The 18,286-nt window shown below is 37.5% G+C and overlaps 3 protein-coding genes and 1 pseudogene across 4 annotated transcripts; 2 read left to right on the top strand and 2 right to left on the bottom strand.

Moving 5' to 3' along the window:
• The first annotated feature begins 219 nt into the window (after positions 1-219).
• LOC140821579 (protein KINESIN LIGHT CHAIN-RELATED 2-like) lies at positions 220-3,430 on the top strand. Its single transcript, XM_073182093.1, has 3 exons — positions 220-645; positions 975-2,955; positions 3,048-3,430. Exons 2-3 carry the CDS (start codon positions 1,001-1,003, stop codon positions 3,220-3,222), a joined length of 2,130 nt encoding a protein of 709 aa, XP_073038194.1. The 5' UTR covers positions 220-645; positions 975-1,000; the 3' UTR covers positions 3,223-3,430.
• A 415-nt stretch (positions 3,431-3,845) lies between these two features.
• On the bottom strand, positions 3,846-7,004 carry LOC140821580 (L-aspartate oxidase 2-a, chloroplastic-like). Its single transcript, XM_073182094.1, has 7 exons — positions 6,868-7,004; positions 6,188-6,542; positions 5,586-5,828; positions 5,414-5,470; positions 5,200-5,280; positions 5,055-5,116; positions 3,846-4,898 (listed from the first exon to the last, which is right to left on the bottom strand). The coding sequence occupies exons 1-7, from the start codon at positions 6,999-7,001 to the stop codon at positions 3,890-3,892; spliced, it is 1,941 nt and encodes a 646-aa protein (XP_073038195.1). The 5' UTR covers positions 7,002-7,004; the 3' UTR covers positions 3,846-3,889.
• Positions 7,005-11,917: 4,913 nt separating this feature from the next.
• Positions 11,918-15,121, top strand: LOC140821584 (protease Do-like 1, chloroplastic; annotated as a pseudogene).
• Positions 14,884-17,440, bottom strand: LOC140821583 (carbonic anhydrase 2-like). Of its 2 annotated transcripts, none has more exons than XM_073182105.1 (10): positions 17,221-17,440; positions 17,062-17,123; positions 16,813-16,959; positions 16,671-16,719; positions 16,467-16,583; positions 16,320-16,373; positions 16,165-16,250; positions 15,902-16,007; positions 15,277-15,465; positions 14,884-15,078 (listed from the first exon to the last, which is right to left on the bottom strand). In XM_073182105.1, the coding sequence occupies exons 1-9, from the start codon at positions 17,407-17,409 to the stop codon at positions 15,301-15,303; spliced, it is 975 nt and encodes a 324-aa protein (XP_073038206.1). In that variant the 5' UTR covers positions 17,410-17,440; the 3' UTR covers positions 14,884-15,078; positions 15,277-15,300. The 2 variants fall into 2 exon arrangements, with proteins under 2 accessions (XP_073038206.1, XP_073038204.1); XM_073182103.1 differs by having other exon boundaries at positions 15,307-15,465.
• Between the last annotated feature and the right edge of the window lie 846 nt (positions 17,441-18,286).

Genomic DNA, 18,286 nt, shown 5'->3' with positions numbered 1-18,286 from the left:
GGTGTTTTGTCAGGTACTAAAATACAAAAAAAATCTGTTGGGTACTGAATCTTAAAAAAAACTTGGACAGAGGTATTTTTCTACAAATTACCCTATATATAAGTATTAATATTAATATTAAATAAAACGGAAGAAAAGACAGTAAAGTATTAATATTAATATTAAATAAAACGGAAGAAAAAACAGTAAAAGAAAAGGGGAGTGGTAGCGGTGGCGGGCAATGGACTGGTGGAAGCTGACAAGTCATCTTCATGCTTCGCCATTCCAACTTTGCTGTAGCCCACCTATACATACATAAATACATTCACACACACTTGTATGCATTTTACTTTTTTCAAGGCTCAAATTTTTCCATCATTTTTCGGCTCCCAACCATCGGAATTTAATTATATTTCTTGATAAATAAATTTGGTTGATTCTTGATTATCCTATTCCACCCTACGATCCCTTTTTCCAACAAACAAATTCTACGTGCCCCGTAATCTTCATTGCCCATCAATACATACATACTTAATATATATTTTTGTGTGTGTGTGTGTGTGTGTGTATATATGGATGTCCATGGTCGAGAAAAGTAGAGGGACGGGGAAAAATATATAGCTGCATCTGAGCGTTTCAGCTATTGTTTCTTGAAAAATAATCGAGGTATCACCATGTCTCTGTACCGTGTACTGTCATTATGTTTTTGAGCTTTTCTTGATTCATATTTGTGATCTGCGAGTTCCCGTTGAGTATTGAAGTATATGGTGCCTTTTGGAGGGAGATATTCCTCTTCACAAGACTTGGGATTTATTTGGAAAAAATATATTGAATTTGAATCTTGTTTCTACTGGGGGATTCGCTGCTGGCCTTGAGCCCACTTATTCATGGCATTGTAGACTAATTTTTTTATATTACGATTAGGCTTTCTGATATTTAAGGTTTTTGTTTGGATGAAACGTTATGGAATTATTCATTGTGGTTGTTGTGTGCAGAACAAAGCTTTTTAAGAAGAGTTTCAATGCCTGGATATGTGATGGATGGATCTAATGGCGAAAATTTTGGCAAAGATTTGGAGGGTTATAACGTGCATCATAAAGAAATCTTTACAGGGAAATCTCCAAGAAGTCCATTGAGTACTCACAGTCTGCCACTGAGCACGATCAGCAGATGTGACACTGACTCAATTGATCTGGCTTTGAATGGAGCAGTCGACACCTCAATCGATCAACTTTATCGGAACATCTGTGAAATCCAAAGCTCGGATCATTCACCGTCAATGCGTAGTTTTTATTCATATGGTGACGAATCATGGATTGATTCCGAGTTGAGGTTTTTTGCTGGGGTAGATTATGCTGTGGTGGAGGAAAAGGAGGTTGTGATGAAGAAAGTTGGTGGAGAAAAAGATTCTAATGATGAAGTTCTTGAAGAAGATTCAGGTAAGTCGAATTTGCCACCTCGGCCAAAACGAACTAACTTGGAAGCATGTAGGAAGAGTAGTTCGAGGAGCAAAACTCTTCATGGCAGACCTCCTACCGGGAAACAAAGCGCCAAGGGTTTGAAAAAGCTGAATTCAGTTTTCTTGAAAAATGAGATAACCCCTCCTTTTGCAGGGAAGAAATGGCCGTATGGAAGTGAAAACCAACGTGAACCTGGATACCTTGGACCATATCTACTCAAACAGGCAAGAAACTTGGTAGCTTCAGGGGATAATAATTTTCAAAAGGCTTTGGAACTGGCTCGTCGGGCGATGAAATCATTTGAGTTTGCCTCTAACGCAAAGCCTAATTTAGACCTTGTCATGTGTCTACACACTGTAGCGGCATTATACTGCAGGCTTGGCCGGTATACTGAAGCAATTCCCTTACTTAAACGATCGATCGAAATTCCAGTGGTGGATTTAGGCCATGATCATGCAGTGGCCAAATTTGCTGGGTGTATGCAGTTAGGCGATACATACGCGATTCTTGACAAGTTTGAGAATTCTATACTGCTTTACACAGCAGGTCTGGATGTTCAGCGTCAGGTTCTCGGAGAAAAACATCCTCAATTCGGTGAAACATGCAGATACATAGCTGAAGCCCATGTTCAAGCCATGCAATTTGATGAAGCTGAGAAGCTTTGTTTGGTGGCACTTGATATCCATAAAGAAAATAAAACATCAGCTTCTGCACAAGAAATAGCGGATAGGAGATTAATGGGACTTATTTGCGATTCTAAAGGAGATTATGAAGGTTCCCTCGAGCATTATATTCTCGCAAGAATGGCCATGGTTGGTAATGGACAGATTGCAGAAGCGGCCGACATAGACTGCAATATTGGGGATACATATCTATCATTGGATCGGTATGAAGAGGCAGTTTTCACATATCAAAAGGCTCTCAATATGTTCAAGTCGAGTAAAGGAGAGAACCATTCGTTAGTTGCTATGGTATACATTCGTTTGGCAGATTTATACAACAAAATAGGGAACTTCACTGAATGTGAATCGTACTGTGAAAATGCTCTTCGGATTTACGACAAGCCATCGTCTGGATCTCTACCGGAAGAGATTGCTAGTGGTCTGGTGGACATTTCCGCTATCTACGAATCAATGCACGAACCAAACCTGGCACTGCAGTTGCTACAGAGAGCGATAAAAGTGTATGGTGATGGACCAGGGCAGCTGAGCGCAATAGCAGGAATTGAAGCACAGATGGGGTCTCTTTATTACATTTTGGGAAGCTATTTTGAGTCTTACAGATCTTTAAAGAGTGCCATTACGAAGTTTCGGGAAACGGGAGAGAATAAATCTGCCATTTTTGGTGTTGTTCTGAATCAATGTGGGCTTGCCTGTATGCAACTTTCTTTGATAAATGAAGCCTGTGATTTGTTCGAAGAAGCCAAGATTGTTCTGGAGACGGCCTGCGGACCATGCCATGCTGACACCCTAGGAGTCTACAGCAATCTTGCGGGCATATACGATGCAATGGGCAGGTAAACATGGTTTGAAACGTGAAACGATATGTATTTTGAATATTCAGATTAATGGATCAATTACCGAACTTAGCTGAACTGATTTTATACAGGACCAGTGATGCAATCCACATCCTAGACTATGTTGTGGAGATGAGAGAGGAGAAGCTTGGAACTACAAATTCCAGCGTTGAAGACGAAAAACGTCGGCTAAGCGTGTTACTAAAAGAATTGGGAATGGTTTCAGGCAGAAGATCGAAATCTGTAGAAGCGTTGATCAGTCAATAATTCTCGTATGCATATACTCAACTCGAATTAGTTTGTCATAGGTTAGGACTTGTTCATATAGTTAAAAGGTCCATTGTCATTCATTATTGTTTCAAGGATGGTACATCATTTTCGGTTGTAGTTGCCACAAACATTGATTCAAGCCCACATAACTGCATTCTTACAAAAACAACAGCTCCGGTTTTCACCATTTTATATACACGTTGGGGTGAGCACTATCGGTTAGCCTACCAACTTGAGCAAAACTTAATCCTGAAGTAATGGGATCGGATTGCAATCTTCATATAAATTAAATTACTAAACAAAAGTAACCGAAACAATGGATCACTTGTTAGGCATAAGAAGATTAAGTTTGCACGCACACCCTCGCGGATCGATTTAATAGAGTACTTGTTTTGATAAACTATCTGCAACTATATTTAGAAAGCAACTTTTTTCTTCACCTAAACTACAATGCATTTGAATATGCATCGAAATATCCAATATTCAAGGACAAATAAGACCCCAAAAAAGGGACACAGAGAATAAAGACAACATCAGGTTTCTACAAAAATTGCACATTCCAGCACATAGATCCAATCTTGCAAAATGCTTTCATATAAGAAACCAAACTTACCCCACCGCGGACAAGTCTTGGCAAGAAGAGTCGACAAAAAAATCTTCATTTTCAACATATCTGTTGCCTGTGTAATTGTCTAGAACTCCATGTACTATTTACTGGTGAACTAGGGAAGATAATGGTAGGCAACCTCTTGCTCTCTTCCAAATGAGGAAAATCTATCGTATAGTGAAGCCCCCGGCTTTCATGCCTCGCCAGAGCACTGCTCACTACAAGCTTCGCACAACAAAATAAGTTTCTCATTTCACCTGCCTCTAGTCCTACCATAGTCGGCTCCCAACCGTTCTGAAACAGGTATGTTTCCCATTCTAGTTCCAATTCTCCTATAATCTTTTCAGCAGTCTGCAGCCTAGTTGTTGAACGAACTATGCCGACATACTTCCACATGATTGACTGGAGCTCTTTTCTTACCTCCCTTGTCCTGCGTACAATGTTGTTCAAAATAACATTACCGAGTGATTTAGGCATTATGGGACGAGCCCATGAAATCGTAGCCCCACGATCAATACGGGAGCTCTTCATGTGATTGATGGACGGTTGGACAGCTCTTCTTGCAAACACGAGAGCTTCTAGCAATGAGTTGCTAGCCAGTCTATTTGCTCCATGCAAACCAGTGCACGCAACTTCACCGGCCACGTATAGACCTTTGACATTTGTTTCCCCTTGGAGTCCGGCACGTACTCCACCGCACATGTAGTGAGCAGCTGGAACCACGGGAATCGGTTGTTGTGTCATGTCTAAACCGTGTCGGAGACATTCAGCAGCAATGTTCGGGAAATGGGAGAGAATTTGGTGTTTGGGTTTGTGAGTTATATCGAGAAGCACATATTTTTCATTGCGTTTCTTGAGTTGATCGTCTATACTTCTTGCAACAACGTCCCTAGGGGCGAGTTCCCCCCTCTTGTCATACAAGGGCATGAATCTTTCCATGTCTAAGTTCCAGAGGATTCCTCCATCTCCCCTCACGGCTTCAGTTATCAAAAAGGCATTTTCTCGAGTTTTTGGTTTAAGAGGAAGGCCTTCATCAGCCAGAGCAGTAGGGTGAAATTGCACAAACCTGGAAGTATAAAATGCATCAAACAAGATCAATGGCATAAACAATCAATGACTGACTCCATGGTGCTTAAGGGAAAACAAGTGCTCCAAGTAACCCAAAGCGTATAAAATTGTGGAATCAATCCATCAATAAGACGGAGGGTATTTAGAATCTTACTCCATATTGGAAATTACAGCCTCAGCTCGGTGAGCCATTGCCATTCCATCGCCAGTGGCAACCTATAGAGATATTGACAATATCGTCAATAAATTGTATTTCTATCCTGAAATATTCAGTTTATTTTCTTTTACAGCAACTGTACCGGGGGATTGGTAGTGCTTGGATAGATATGCCCAGCCCCTCCTGAAGCAAGTAGAGTTACCTTTGAAATGAATCTTACCACCTAAAATATTCAAAAGGACGCAAAAACAAGACCATAGACGCTCTTCCATTTCAGTAAGCTGGTCTTTAGAGTCTCTTTCAACAAAAAATACAACACAGGCCACATAACGTATGAATCATATCCACATTCTTACCTCATTTGTCTCAGTATTCAAAGTATCAGCACCATGACAAACTGCATCAGAGCCATCCTGAAAGCCAACTGACATAATTATATTAGACAATGACACTGGAAAGTCAAGAAACACTTCGATTTGATATTTCATAATTTTTCAAAAAAAGATTACAGATGGGCCGAAGCAAAACCTGAGAAGTCAGCAAATCTATTGCAAAATGGTGTTCGAAAACATAAATATTAGGATCCTTTCGGACTGCCTCCAACAACGCCCTCTCTATCTCCCGACCAGTCATATCAGCAGCATGTACAATTCTACGATGAGAATGGCCCCCTTCCCTTGCCAGATGCAAATTTCCATCTTCCCCGTGATCAAATGAAGCACCCATAGCAATCAGCTCCCTGATTCTCTCAGGTCCTTCAGTACACACCACCTGGAAAATTTCACAAAAGATGGTAAAAAATATCGCACTTGATGCAGCCATTCCATTAGAGCGAACACAAACAATGTCTAAATCTAAAATTTTCTCATAATCCTGATTCCACATCTTCGTTAAATACATCACACAAAACTAAATTTCATTTTGTTTTTTAACACTGGACTAGGCGGTTTGATATGGACTAAACCAGAACCTCTCGGACTTGAAGGCAGTATCAGAATTTTTTTTAAGTGGAACATAAAGCAATTGGTGAAGTGGCTTTCTTCGGATAAATATAATCAGTGTATATAATAAGAATGCTTTCACAAGATGAGTGGAGGAAAAAAGTGCAGATTATCTTTTCAGATACTTACTCGAACAGTCTCCTCGTCACATAGATAGGCGCCTGCAACAATTGTATCTTGCATGTGACTCTCTACTGAATCTGATGGGCACAACACAGCACTCACACCTCCCTGTGCATAGTTGGTGTTGCTTTCGTGGGGCTCAGCCTTGGTTATCACTGCAACGGTTCCATGTTTTGCAACTTCAAGAGCATAACTAAGGCCAGCCAGTCCACTTCCAATCACAGCAAAATCAAAATACTTGGTATATCCATCTCTCAGGCATGAATTGATAGTTACTCTGCTTCGCTTCCAATCCTCCTTGGATTTGGAATGACCATGGTTGTTTTTATTGATCTGAAGGACTTTTGGGACCCCAAGAGACCTGAGATATGCGAAATTAAGCATCAGAGCAAGATGTAATCTCCAAAATACAGTTGGTGCCACGATCATAGAAATGAATTGATTGATTTTACATGAGTGGAACAAAAATTTGTCGAAGAGATCTCCAGGGAAAAAAAATCCGCAGTTACTGTTTCAAAATCTTACACGACCAGCAAGTTCAAATTTTCCATGTCCAAAAACAAATTCTCCACCCTTGTCAGCAAACTAACAATAGATAGCATCAAAAAGAGAGAAGACCAACTCGAAATTCTCATACATCTTCCAAATGCACATCGTAAATTTAAGATTTTGTTCAAGTTACATACCAAGAAAGCTCATTCTGCATGCATTTTGAGGCTGCTACAATGTGAATCCAAGAAGCCTGTCTGCAGCTTTTCCCCTTGAATAGAGTCTCTTTAAAATGCAGTCCGCCGCTTCCTAAAGCCACACTGGTGGCCATTTCAGTATTCTGCTTAATTACAGTGTAAATTTATTTAATCTTCGACCAGCCACTCTAAAATAGAATCCAACTGATGCAACCACTCTCACCATTTTTATAACTAAAGCATTAAAAAGTATTGGAAACTGTACATTCCAACTAATTATTCTATGGGTACCCGGGTTCGATTCCAATGTTAATATGCAAGTTAATTCATTTTGATTATAAAAGCACAGACTACTGACATAGGACCACTATAAAAGCAATGGTCTCACTTTCAATATGAAAAACAATAAACATATTTGTATAATTCAGACCATCAAACAAGAAGAGAAAAAACAATTATCAACAGAAAACAATAATGCATACCCAAATGCAGAAGGGTAAACTTCTTGGGCTATCAGTCAACCTTTATTAATTAGTTTACATAACGCGTATTTTAAAAAATGGCATGCAGCGCAAACCCAAGAACCATACCAAGAAAACAGATTCCACATCAATTTTCTCTTCCAAATATAAGCTCTACGCTCCATTTGGCTTTCGCCAAAATTCGGAAACAATGTGGCAAAGACACCACAGCTTCGAAGGATGAGCAAAAACACAAGGTAAAACGCCTAGCAACATATGAACCATTAATATGCAATATTATCAATGCTTATTTCCGTGAAATGCAATGTTATGGAGCTCTGGGCCTCATACGAATATGCATCGGGAACATAAGCTCTGGGTCCGAATCATAATCGATATTTGAGATAACCAAGCAAACAAAAAGGGTGTTCGCACAAGCAATGGGAAATATCTAGAAGGTTAATCGAATATAACACACCTTATACATTGCGACGCAGGCTAGATTCGTCGAATGATTCGAACATACAGTTAGGATACTTTACCCCCACATATAACAACTCATTAATTATTGCATGCTAATTGGGGTAAACCGTAAAGGAGTATCTAAACAGCTCATAAGCTAATGAATAGCAAACCAAGATTTTACTAGATTTTTCATCAAGAAGAACAAATGCATCGCGCATGCTCTCATACTTTATTGAATGAATCAAACCATCAAAGGCTAAAAAAAGACAAGATAAATGAGAATCAACCCACAAAAGAAATCCCAAGAAAACATTCATAGCCGTAAAGAGAAAGAACCTAAGATTGGCCTTCTTCGCCTCCTGGAACAACCCTTTACTAACCCAAGCTAAATGGTTCGTAGACTCGGGTCCGTTCCCCCCTGGTAATCGGTGAAGAATGGGAAAGACAAGAACCAGCGGATCCAAAAGCTATCAGCCGTTAAAAGATTTACCCAGAAAAAGCAGAGAAATTATACGCGTCGAAAGAAAAGGGAAGTGAAAGGAGGATTCAGAGTCGAGATTGCAGAGACATCGTTCAACTTCGCGCCATATCCTCCGCAACCTTCGCCGCTCGTTTTTGTCTTGTATATTGTTATTTCTTTTTCATTTACACACCTATTAATTACATAATTATAGATTTTAATTTATTTATTTATTGTGGCAAAGAGCATTAAATAGAATATTTGTGATATTTTTGTGGCGAAAGAGAACTTTGCCACAACCAACGAAGCTAGAAATACACACTTTCAAACTGGGTGGCTACCCTACTTCTAACCAAACAAGCAACGAAATTATTATTAATTAAAAATATATATCTACTATTTTAGTAAAGGGTGTAATGAAAAATTAAAATAAAACAATTAATTAATTTATTACAAAATAATTTTTAGAATGAAAAGGCGTCTTTCAGACAAAAAGTAAATGGTGGTCCCAAATACATACACGGATGGTTAACGAACTTTTCCTTTTGACGGCCCGGCCCGGCCCAGCCCGTCTATAGAATCTATATATTTGTCCGTCTTCTTTTATTATTATTTAATTAATATTGGGGATTTCTATTTTTATTGAAATTTGGAAAATGATGAAGCGGAAATTGATTTGATCGACAAATCAACGGCCTGATTTGAGCGATAAATTTCAAGATTGAACATAAATTTTTTTATTTAAATTTTCATGTTCACTGTGTTAATGCCAATTGTAAGCATTTAAAAATAGTTGACAATAATATTGTAAGGCTACGTTTGGTTGAAAGATAGAGTAAACTAATGATTAGTACGTAAATGATAAAGAAAATGATTGTGATAGGATTGTAATATATGGTGTAAAATAATATTATGTTTGGTAAGATTTTTATGTGTAGGATTATTTTGAATTTTTTGATGAAAAGACGAATTTGCCCTTCCCCTTCGCGACGGCGACAGTGGCGGTGGTGGCCGGCGGTCGGGCGGAAATGGTCTGCCGGAAAAGGTCGGCGGGTGAGAGGGCCTGAACGTCGCTATTAGCGACGGATTTGCCGGAAATGGTCTGCCGGAAATGGTCTTGCGACGGATTTACCGTCGCCGATCTTGTTTAGATCGGCGACAATTTCTAAAAAACCGTCGCTATTAGCGACGGTTTTTGAAAAACCGTGGCTATTAGCGACGGTTTTTGAAAAAACCGTCGCTATTTGGGACGGATTTTTACAAACCGTCGCTAACTTGAGTTTGAATTTAGGAGAAGGGTAAAATTGGAAAAATAGGAGGTATTAAGAGTGGAATAATTTATCACACCTAAATTGTCAGTATTATTTGTCCAACAAATAGTAGCTACAGTGCGGGCTTTTCAATTTTATCACGGACCCTCGTATTTCCTAAAAATCCAACCAAACGGGTGATTAGCCGGGATAAAATAATCTATCCCGGCTAATCACCCGAACCAAACGCAGCCTAAGTTTAAATGAATATGCTTAAATATCACGTTTTGATTGTTTTTTATTAATTATTGTACAACAATAACTTCTTTCTTACTAATTATACTCACCGCAGTCAATTAGAACAGAGCTTGTGATACTGACTATGATATATCTCGTTGATCCAATTTTATCTATTTTTATCCCGTTTTTATCGGGTGACCCATATGATGGTTCAACCCATAATGCTATTTTTGTTTTGATATCATATTAAAATTGATATTTGAATTTAACTCAAACTCTAAGGATAACTCAAAAAAAGATTGTCCAACTCTATATATACAATTTTCAGTGATTTAATACAAAATATATTAGACATTTAACAATAACTACAGGTTTAAGTCACACCACTCTATCAGATAATGGCGAGTATTTGCTCTTCTATCCTACACATAACAACGACAATTGATGGCCACACTAGAAGAAAGACACAAGATTTTACTAGAATTTCTATGGCTTTCGAGAGAAATTAGAAAAGGAAGTGAGAATATCTTAGTGCTTTTGCACACATTGGGGAGTGGGGGCTAGCTGGAACTTGCATTCTAGAAAATGAAATGGAACATATTTCAAAAAGTAGAGATGTGGATTTACTATTTAGGGGCCACAACACATGCCTGCATGGTTTTTTTTTTTTTAGTTCCGAAAATATAATTATCTCGAAATAATTTTAATATTCCCACATCAAATTGTGTATTTGAATTTTGCATGTTATATTTTATTTTATTTTTTAAAAAGGCTATCAAGGGTAAGGGGGTATGTTTAGAAAAAATATCGATTATTAGAGATTGGTGCGGATGGTGAATTGTTTGTCGTCTGCCACAAAATACCTTCATTAATTTTAAGATTCTTTTATTATTTTAAAGTATTAAAGATTGATGATTAATTTTAAAATTATTCAAATAATCCATTATTTATAATTTTATGTTTTAGTTATATGTTTTCCTTATTCAGTTTAAACTGAAAAAAAATGGAAAATATTATTTTACACACACATTATGGGTTGAATTTGGGATATAATATTTGAAGTAATAATCCAAACCCAAATAATTCAGTTTATCAAGTAATTCTCCATTCAGCCCAGTATATAGTACTCGAAGCCCATCACGAAGTTCAAAATAACATATCTGCCAATATTAGGCCCAACAACAATAGGACCAGTACTGTTAATAAGTAACCCAAGCCCAAATCATTCCAAAGTGTAGACGTCACAAATCTATATTTTTTCCAATTTACAAAATAGAAAAATGTACATCCTCAAAATTGTAAAATAAATAAATTAAATTAAATACAATCAAAGCGTTTCGTTTTCTTCAAGTATATAACGTGGAGAGCAGCAACTACCTCCGCGAAAATGGCTGCTCTTGTTTCTGCTTTCTCCTCTTCAACTGCATTTTCATCCCAGATTTCTTGATCTCGAAACCTAGGCGCTCAACCTGGGCCTCTCTGGTGGTTGTTTCTGCCCTCCGCATGAAGTTTACGCCGAAATTGGAGCTGGTTTCCCAGGAGAGCTTGAAAAAGGTCGTGAATTCATTCTTCGTGCTCTGTGCATCGGCTGCTTTGTCCGTTTTTGTTCTCGTGACGGATGTTGATTCAGTTTCGACTTTGGTGGCGAGCATGCCTAGGAAATAGCAGTCAGATGAACTTGCCACGTTTCGTCTTTTTGAAGACAGCACTCCCTCCTTTGTTTACATTACTAATCTTGCCTCCAGGTATTTTTTTTTGCTTTTCTTAATTTTACTGAACTTTAGCTACTGTTCTATTTCTTCTGTTTTTAATGAGAGCAAAGTCCAAGCCTTTGTGGCTATCTCATTTGAATTGGCGCTTTTTTTGTTCTTTATCAGTTTTCTTTTTAGCTAGTTTTGTTCTAAATTAACTCTTCCAGTTTGTATATATTGCTCTTGTAATAATTTGTATTGGTTTGATGTTAGCTGCATTAAAGATTTTAGTTTTAAGTTCGTACTAAAATTTCCTGTAGTATGTTTTATTAATTCACCTTTGATTTGCTACTCCATGTTTTAGGCAGGATGCGTTTACACTGGATATATTGGAGGTGCCGCAGGGATCAGGATTTGTATGGGATACACAGGGCCACATTGTGACTAACTATCATTAGATTCGGGGTGCATCCTCAAGTATTCTCCTTCTTATTTCTTTGTTTGGTTATGATGTATCTGTGTGCCTATTTTTTAAAATGTTTTATTCATGGGTTTTGTTTTCCAATGATCTTGCTAGAAAAATCATGATTCTTGAGTTGTTTTTCATAGTTACCTTAAGATGATTTGAAAGAAGGTTTCAGTTCTTAGAAATAGACCTTTTCAATTCATGGAAATGATAGTGTTGGTGGTTAATACCGCCCTTTATTTGTGCTGTGCATAGGAGCAAACAGAGGTTATAGTGCAAGACTTCTTATTTCCTACATGAAAGTTCCTCATAACATTAGCATAGCTTCTAGTATCATAGTTATGCTCCAGCTGGTTCTCAGCTACTATATATAGAGTGATGCATCAGACTATGTTTGATGACTGGAAAAACCCTTGTAATTAAATCATAAACATATTTTCAGAATTGGGTGTCTTCTTATAATGAAGACCTTCGTGCATCAGACATAATTTTCGACATCATCTAATTATACCATCAGACAACGCAGATACATTGGATGCCTATTTGAGCTTCTGCACACCTTCTAGAGTTTGTAGTCGACATCTACTCTTACAGAATGCAGTGAAATTAGTTGGAGCTGGCTGGGTTTTCTTTTCTATAGGGATGATTTTCTGGAATATATCTTTTCGAGCTCTAGTTTTTCTGGTAAATTCTGTAGTTGTTGTTTTCAGGGTTACTCTTGCAGACCAGAGTGTATATGACGTAAAAGTTATTGGGTTTTATCCAGATAAGGATGTTGTTGTCATGCATATTGATGCACCAAAAGACAAGTTGAGACCAATGCCAATTGGAGTTTCTGCAGACCTACTTGTTGGTCAAAAAGTATACGCAATTGGAAATCCTGTAAGTACATACCTCTCAATAATTTTCTTCCTTTCTACAGGCTTTCATTTTTACCCGTTAATTTTTCAAGATTTGGCTTAGTATTAATGATGATGTTGGAAAGCCACCAATAATTGCTTTTTCATTGGGGACCACTGATAGAAAGTCTCTTTAAGCAACATGCTGGAGAAATGCAGGCCTTTGGATAATTTGGGAGTTCTGTAGAAATTTATGGACGTTTTCCAATATTTTGGCTCTATTTCTCCTAAAAAAAATTTCCACACGTACATTGCTGCTGCATAATCATTAAATCTTCCCCAGTTCCTATTGTGCCTTAAATATCAAATCTGAATGTTTTTAATATTAATTTCAGCATGTTTTTGAATCCTAGAACCATGGAGAAGACATCACACGGCTAATAACATTGTCCTTCCGCCAATGGCCTTGACTACTTTTTATAGTGTGACAAAGAAATTGTACGAGTAGATATTAATATCAGAAGATGTTGGAAGATAATTCTCCACCCTGTTTTAAATTTTAAAAGCATGTCTTACTCTTGCTGGATGTTGATTATTGTGACTTCGGAAATGGAATTATGATGGTATAATGTGATCTAATTCATGAGTTTTCCTTTTTAATTATGTATGTGATTTTATTAACCTTTTGATGTTTTATTGCTTCTCAGTTTGGACTGGACCATACACACTTACAGCTGGCGTCAGAAGGTGTCAATACAATTCTATGTTCTCTTTTTCCTGAATTGATTAACTTATTTATGTCTCAATATATAACGAGCTAGACGTAGCGGGCAAACTTGTATAACTTCTGCATGAACTCTTCTTTATCATCACAATTTCAATGTTCTATTAGTGGGCTTCAGAGGGAGTTCAGCTGCAACTGGCCGTCCAAATTCAGAACGTCGTCCATATCGATGTGCGATTAATACTGGTAATATTAGAGGACCACTTCTTGATAGTTCCGGGAATCTTATTGGGATAAACACAGCTATATACTCCCCTTCTGGTGCTTCATCTGGAGTTGGGTTTTCAATTCCAATTGACACCGTAAGTAACTTCTTGAATACGTTTGTTTTATGAAATTTTTGCTAAGGAACAATTATTTAATTGCTAAGGAGTTCCTTCGCCTGGTTATGTTTTATGTCTAGGTAGGTGGCATTGTTGATAAATTTGTAAAGTTTGGGAAAGTCACTAGACCAATATTAAGTATTAAGTTTGCACGTGATAAATCCGTGGAGCAACGGGAGTTAGTGGGGTTCTTGTCTTGGATGCTCCATCAAACGGACAGCTGGAAAAGCAGTATGCCTACTATACAATCCTTTCTTGCCCTTTGTTCTCATGCAGAGCTGGTTCAAATTTTGTCCAAATTTCATTTTGCTCAGATGTGAATTATTACAATTCGAAGACAAATGAATAATGTTATTAAAAACTTGTTGGTGTAATTTTGGTCCTGCAGGGTCTTCAATCTACGAAACGTGATTCTTATGGCAGGCTCATTTTGGGTGTTATAATTACATCAATTAATGGGAAGAAGGTTTCCAATGGCAGTGACTTGTACAGAATAACGGACCAGTGCAAAGTAGGTGATAAAGGTGAACACTGAACTTTTTTTGGGGTAAATTTCAATTGCTTGAAACTGCTTTATTTAAGTATATATCTTCATGGAGAGGACAAGTGATTCTTGCTTCCTTTGTGGCCATTATACAAGAGTCTGCTTCATACCTAAACTCATTAATTTTGATGTGTATGTGCCTAATGATTTTTCCAAGGGCTAAAGATTTTTTAGGACAATTCTCACACACGGCCTTAAGAGTTAGATAATTATTTGACAGTGGAAATGCTCATCACATTCTCTATTCTTGTTCGATAATACTGGACTATTGTAAATAATTATAGTGCCGCAATGCTGTATGATAACTAACTTTCCATGTGCATATTTCTATAAGTAGGCTTTCTTATACCTGAAATGTATTGTAGTTCATGCATTCATGGCGGATTGAAATACAAGAATCGATTGAGTTTCCGTCCCACATTTCATGACTTGTTTTAGTTTTTTAAATCTGTTAGCAGTGTGTGATTTCATCCGAGTATATAAAACGCTTAACTCAAGAAAAATTTACTGGATTAATTAACATCTTTTAGCAGAATTTGATGGAATCTTGTTACACAGGAAGTCTGTGGGTATACAAATATACATAATTATAAAATTGCAATTCCAAAGAGCCCGCATCATGGGAGAATGGCCTCTGACGATCTTCCTACATGAGCTTCCAGTGCAGTATGCTGGCCACATCTTTTAGCTGTCGAAGCCAAGAAAATTGGAGAAATTCCAATATGAATAAACTTGGAAATGAAAACTTTTAAACATGAAATCATACACCAAAAGGAATTGACATTTATTCCCATTCCTAATAGTTGATCATTTTTCATGCATAATTTGAAATCAGGGAAAGGACATCAATCGTTTTTCATATATAATAAGGGAAAAGATAACGTACGGAGAAATGGTAATGGTTTCAGGTTCATACAGAGAGAGATGGCGAAAGCCCGAAATCGAGCCCCCACAGCTCAAACGTTCCGTTAACGAAATCATAGTAGCCACCCTTCAATGCAAGAGTCTTGTTCACCAGACCGTCTCTAACAAATGGGTATGACAGCAAGTTTCCAAGTGAAACATTCACTGCCTCCTGTTTTGCACGTTGAAATAAAAATGAAAAATAAACAATCAACATCATCTCGAAGCATCATATCTTGTGTTACATACACATCGTACATATATTTGATAATTATCTGTCTCGCAAAGTTGAGATTCGGGTCGAACACCTAGTAACCGTTATTTTAGAAAAATTTGTTTTTTGTCTTGTATGTTAGACTTTTATAATTTTTTATCATTTATGTTGTCAAATTTCAGTATTAGTCTATTGTCTTTGTTTTATAACAATTTTAATCATTTTTTATGTAGCACCATTGTGTTATGTAGCGTTAACGCGTGTAAACCACATCAACACTCTCAATAAAAAAAACTTAAATTACCAAAAATCAAAATATAATTAATTGAAATTTGATAACATACAGAACAACACCGAAGAAGACTAGAAGAGGTTTAGAAGTTTGATTGTTCACCTTTTCACACAGCGCACACTGACCACCAAAAGGGGAACCATTAGCTTGGGATAGCACCTTGGACTTGGCAGGTAAACAGACTTTCACCCAGTCCTCAATAAAGTCACTGAACAAATCAGCCATAAAATCATTAAATTGAAAAGAATCACTACTCACCAATTTCTTTTTGACCCTGTAATTATATAAATTTTTTACGTAAGTTTCATGCACATCCCACGAGTCTCCTGATCCAAAATCGTCTAGTCTACGAGTACGCGACTTACGTGCCGGAGGATCCATCACAAGCAAATGACATGAGCCCTTTGATTCCTCCACAAGCACTATGCCCGATCACTACAATTTCTTGAACCTGTAGAAATTTTCGAGTTTACATGACACATAATTGTAACAGGCACCAAAACAAAGTATTAAAATATACCTTAAGGTGTAGAACAGCATATTCAACTGCAGCCCCGGTTCCAGAATATTTAGTCTATGGCAGATCAAGAAACAGTTTAAAATGACGCATTTAACATTAGATAGTTTGAAAAAAGAAGTATACAAGAAATTTGATAATATAGCATACTTTGTCGTAAGCAGGGACCATATTCGCAACGTTTCGAACCACAAATGCTTCTCCGGGTTGGAAGTCGAGCACATGTGAGGGACACACCCGCGAGTCCGAGCAAGCGAACACCATAAACTGTACAAAAATAGAAAATAAATAAAGGCCCTTAGATTTTTTTTCTAAAAATAAAATATCAGAAAATATTTCGATATAGCTATGTACTTTGGGACTCTGGCCTTTAGCAAGTTCACCATATAAAGCAGGATTTTTCCTGAAAACGTAAAGAAAATATAAAGCAGAATTCAACTTCTTTGTTTGTTTAATCAAACTTCTTTAGTTATTCTTTTGGATATGGAAAGCTTACTCATATTTCTCTTTCTTGAAATGGATGAAACCGGCTTTCAAGGTCTCCACGGTGGCTGAAGCGGCGGCGGTGCTGTCAACTGTTTGCAGCTCCGCTTTTATTTCATCAATTTTGGCGGCGGCGACGGGTCCAAGTTCCCCCTTTTCACTGCATGCATGCAAACAATTTCGTAGCTTGATACTCTTATAATATTTCAAGTAAATTCAATGCGGATTACTCCCAGTTGTTGATGATGACGATGAATCGAACCTTAGAAGCTTTTGGAGTTCAGCAATGGCTTCCTCGTATGAATTTTTCCCCATGTCTTCTCTCTGCAGTCCTCCATATTAACAGTTAAGTGTGTGACAAAAGCATAAATATTTGTTTAATCTTGAAAATGTGGGGAGAGAGTCAGAGAGATGAAAGTACCAGAAGAGGGTGGATAACGGGAGCTGGAGCGGCGAAGATTGGTTCGTTTCTGATGAGACTCGGCGGAGAAGCTGGGGAGGAATTAAGGCTCGCGGTGGTCACAGGGCGGAACGCTGCCGGTCTAGATGTTTTTTGCTGCGTGGTGGATAATGTGAAGCGAGTAGCGATGCAACCACTAACGGTCGACATTGTGCATTGAGCCTGAATCTCATGTCCCCTTTATAATACTAATTAATTGTTATTATCGTCAATATTTTTGGTTTAGTACTAACACAATCATCTCAGCAGGTAGAGACCCCCCCCCCCCCCCCCCCAACTGTAATAAATTAAATCTTTCCTCGGAAAAATTAAAATACTCAATAATATATTTCCTTAACGAATGCATATGGTAAATATGTTACAGACAAATATAAAATAATTGTCATGGAGTGCATGCATGAAAATAATTGGATAATGTATGTAAAATTGAGCTTCTCCCCATGCGGATCAGGTATGGATGTTGGAGATGGATTCAGTCTTGGGTTGGGGAAAAATAAAAGATTAAGAAAATTGCACTCAAATGCAAGTTTTCATTTAAGCAACACTAGATTATTTGACTTTTTTGTAATAATAGAAATATGGAAGTTTTGTAGATATTTATAACTCTTCTGACATCAAAATTTTAAATTTGGAACGAAGTTTGGTTCGAGACCTCAATTTAAAAAAAAAATATATCTTTTTCCCAACTCAAAAAAAGAAAAAGAAAAAGAAACATGAAAGTTTTGATTTTACTACTGCTCATATTTACCAAAAAAATGTATGATTATGTATTATGATGGGGTGGATTTAAAATAAAAATTTGGTGGATAATTCATTTGAAGAAGGTAGACACCTATGGTGGGTGAAGGATAATATAAGATAAGGCCCTATCTCTAAAACTTGGTGGTGCACAACTACTTTATCTACTACCTGTGGATTGTTCTGCGGCAGGGGGGGCATGAGTTTTTCTAGTGATAGGGAGCCTTAAAATCATATTTCTACCAAGACTTTAGTGAATTATAGAATGAATAACAAGATTAAGATCATT

This window comes from Primulina eburnea, unplaced genomic scaffold, assembly GCF_022965805.1.
Source record: "Primulina eburnea isolate SZY01 unplaced genomic scaffold, ASM2296580v1 ctg636_ERROPOS244172, whole genome shotgun sequence".
Lineage (NCBI taxonomy): Eukaryota > Viridiplantae > Streptophyta > Magnoliopsida > Lamiales > Gesneriaceae > Primulina > Primulina eburnea.
The sequence above is the reverse complement of the archived record's forward strand: the minus strand, read 5'-3'. Positions and strand labels throughout refer to the sequence as shown.

Bases quoted from the DNA above. Each gene is read 5' to 3' on its own strand.
- LOC140821579 (XM_073182093.1), top strand. From the start codon at position 1,001: ATGCCTGGATATGTGATGGATGGATCTAATGGCGAAAATTTTGGCAAA. The intron at 2,956-3,047 runs GTAAACATGGTT...GATTTTATACAG, and splicing joins ATATACGATGCAATGGGCAG to GACCAGTGATGCAATCCACA.
- LOC140821580 (XM_073182094.1), bottom strand. From the start codon at position 7,001: ATGGCCACCAGTGTGGCTTTAGGAAGCGGCGGACTGCATTTTAAAGAG. The intron at 5,281-5,413 runs GTAAGAATGTGG...TGAATATTTTAG, and splicing joins TGAATACTGAGACAAATGAG to GTGGTAAGATTCATTTCAAA. The intron at 4,899-5,054 runs GTAAGATTCTAA...TTATACTTCCAG, and splicing joins GCTGTAATTTCCAATATGGA to GTTTGTGCAATTTCACCCTA.
- LOC140821583 (XM_073182103.1), bottom strand. From the start codon at position 17,409: ATGTCGACCGTTAGTGGTTGCATCGCTACTCGCTTCACATTATCCACC. The intron at 16,374-16,466 runs GTATGCTATATT...GATCTGCCATAG, and splicing joins TGGTCCCTGCTTACGACAAA to ACTAAATATTCTGGAACCGG. The intron at 16,251-16,319 runs GTATATTTTAAT...AAATTTCTACAG, and splicing joins ATGCTGTTCTACACCTTAAG to GTTCAAGAAATTGTAGTGAT.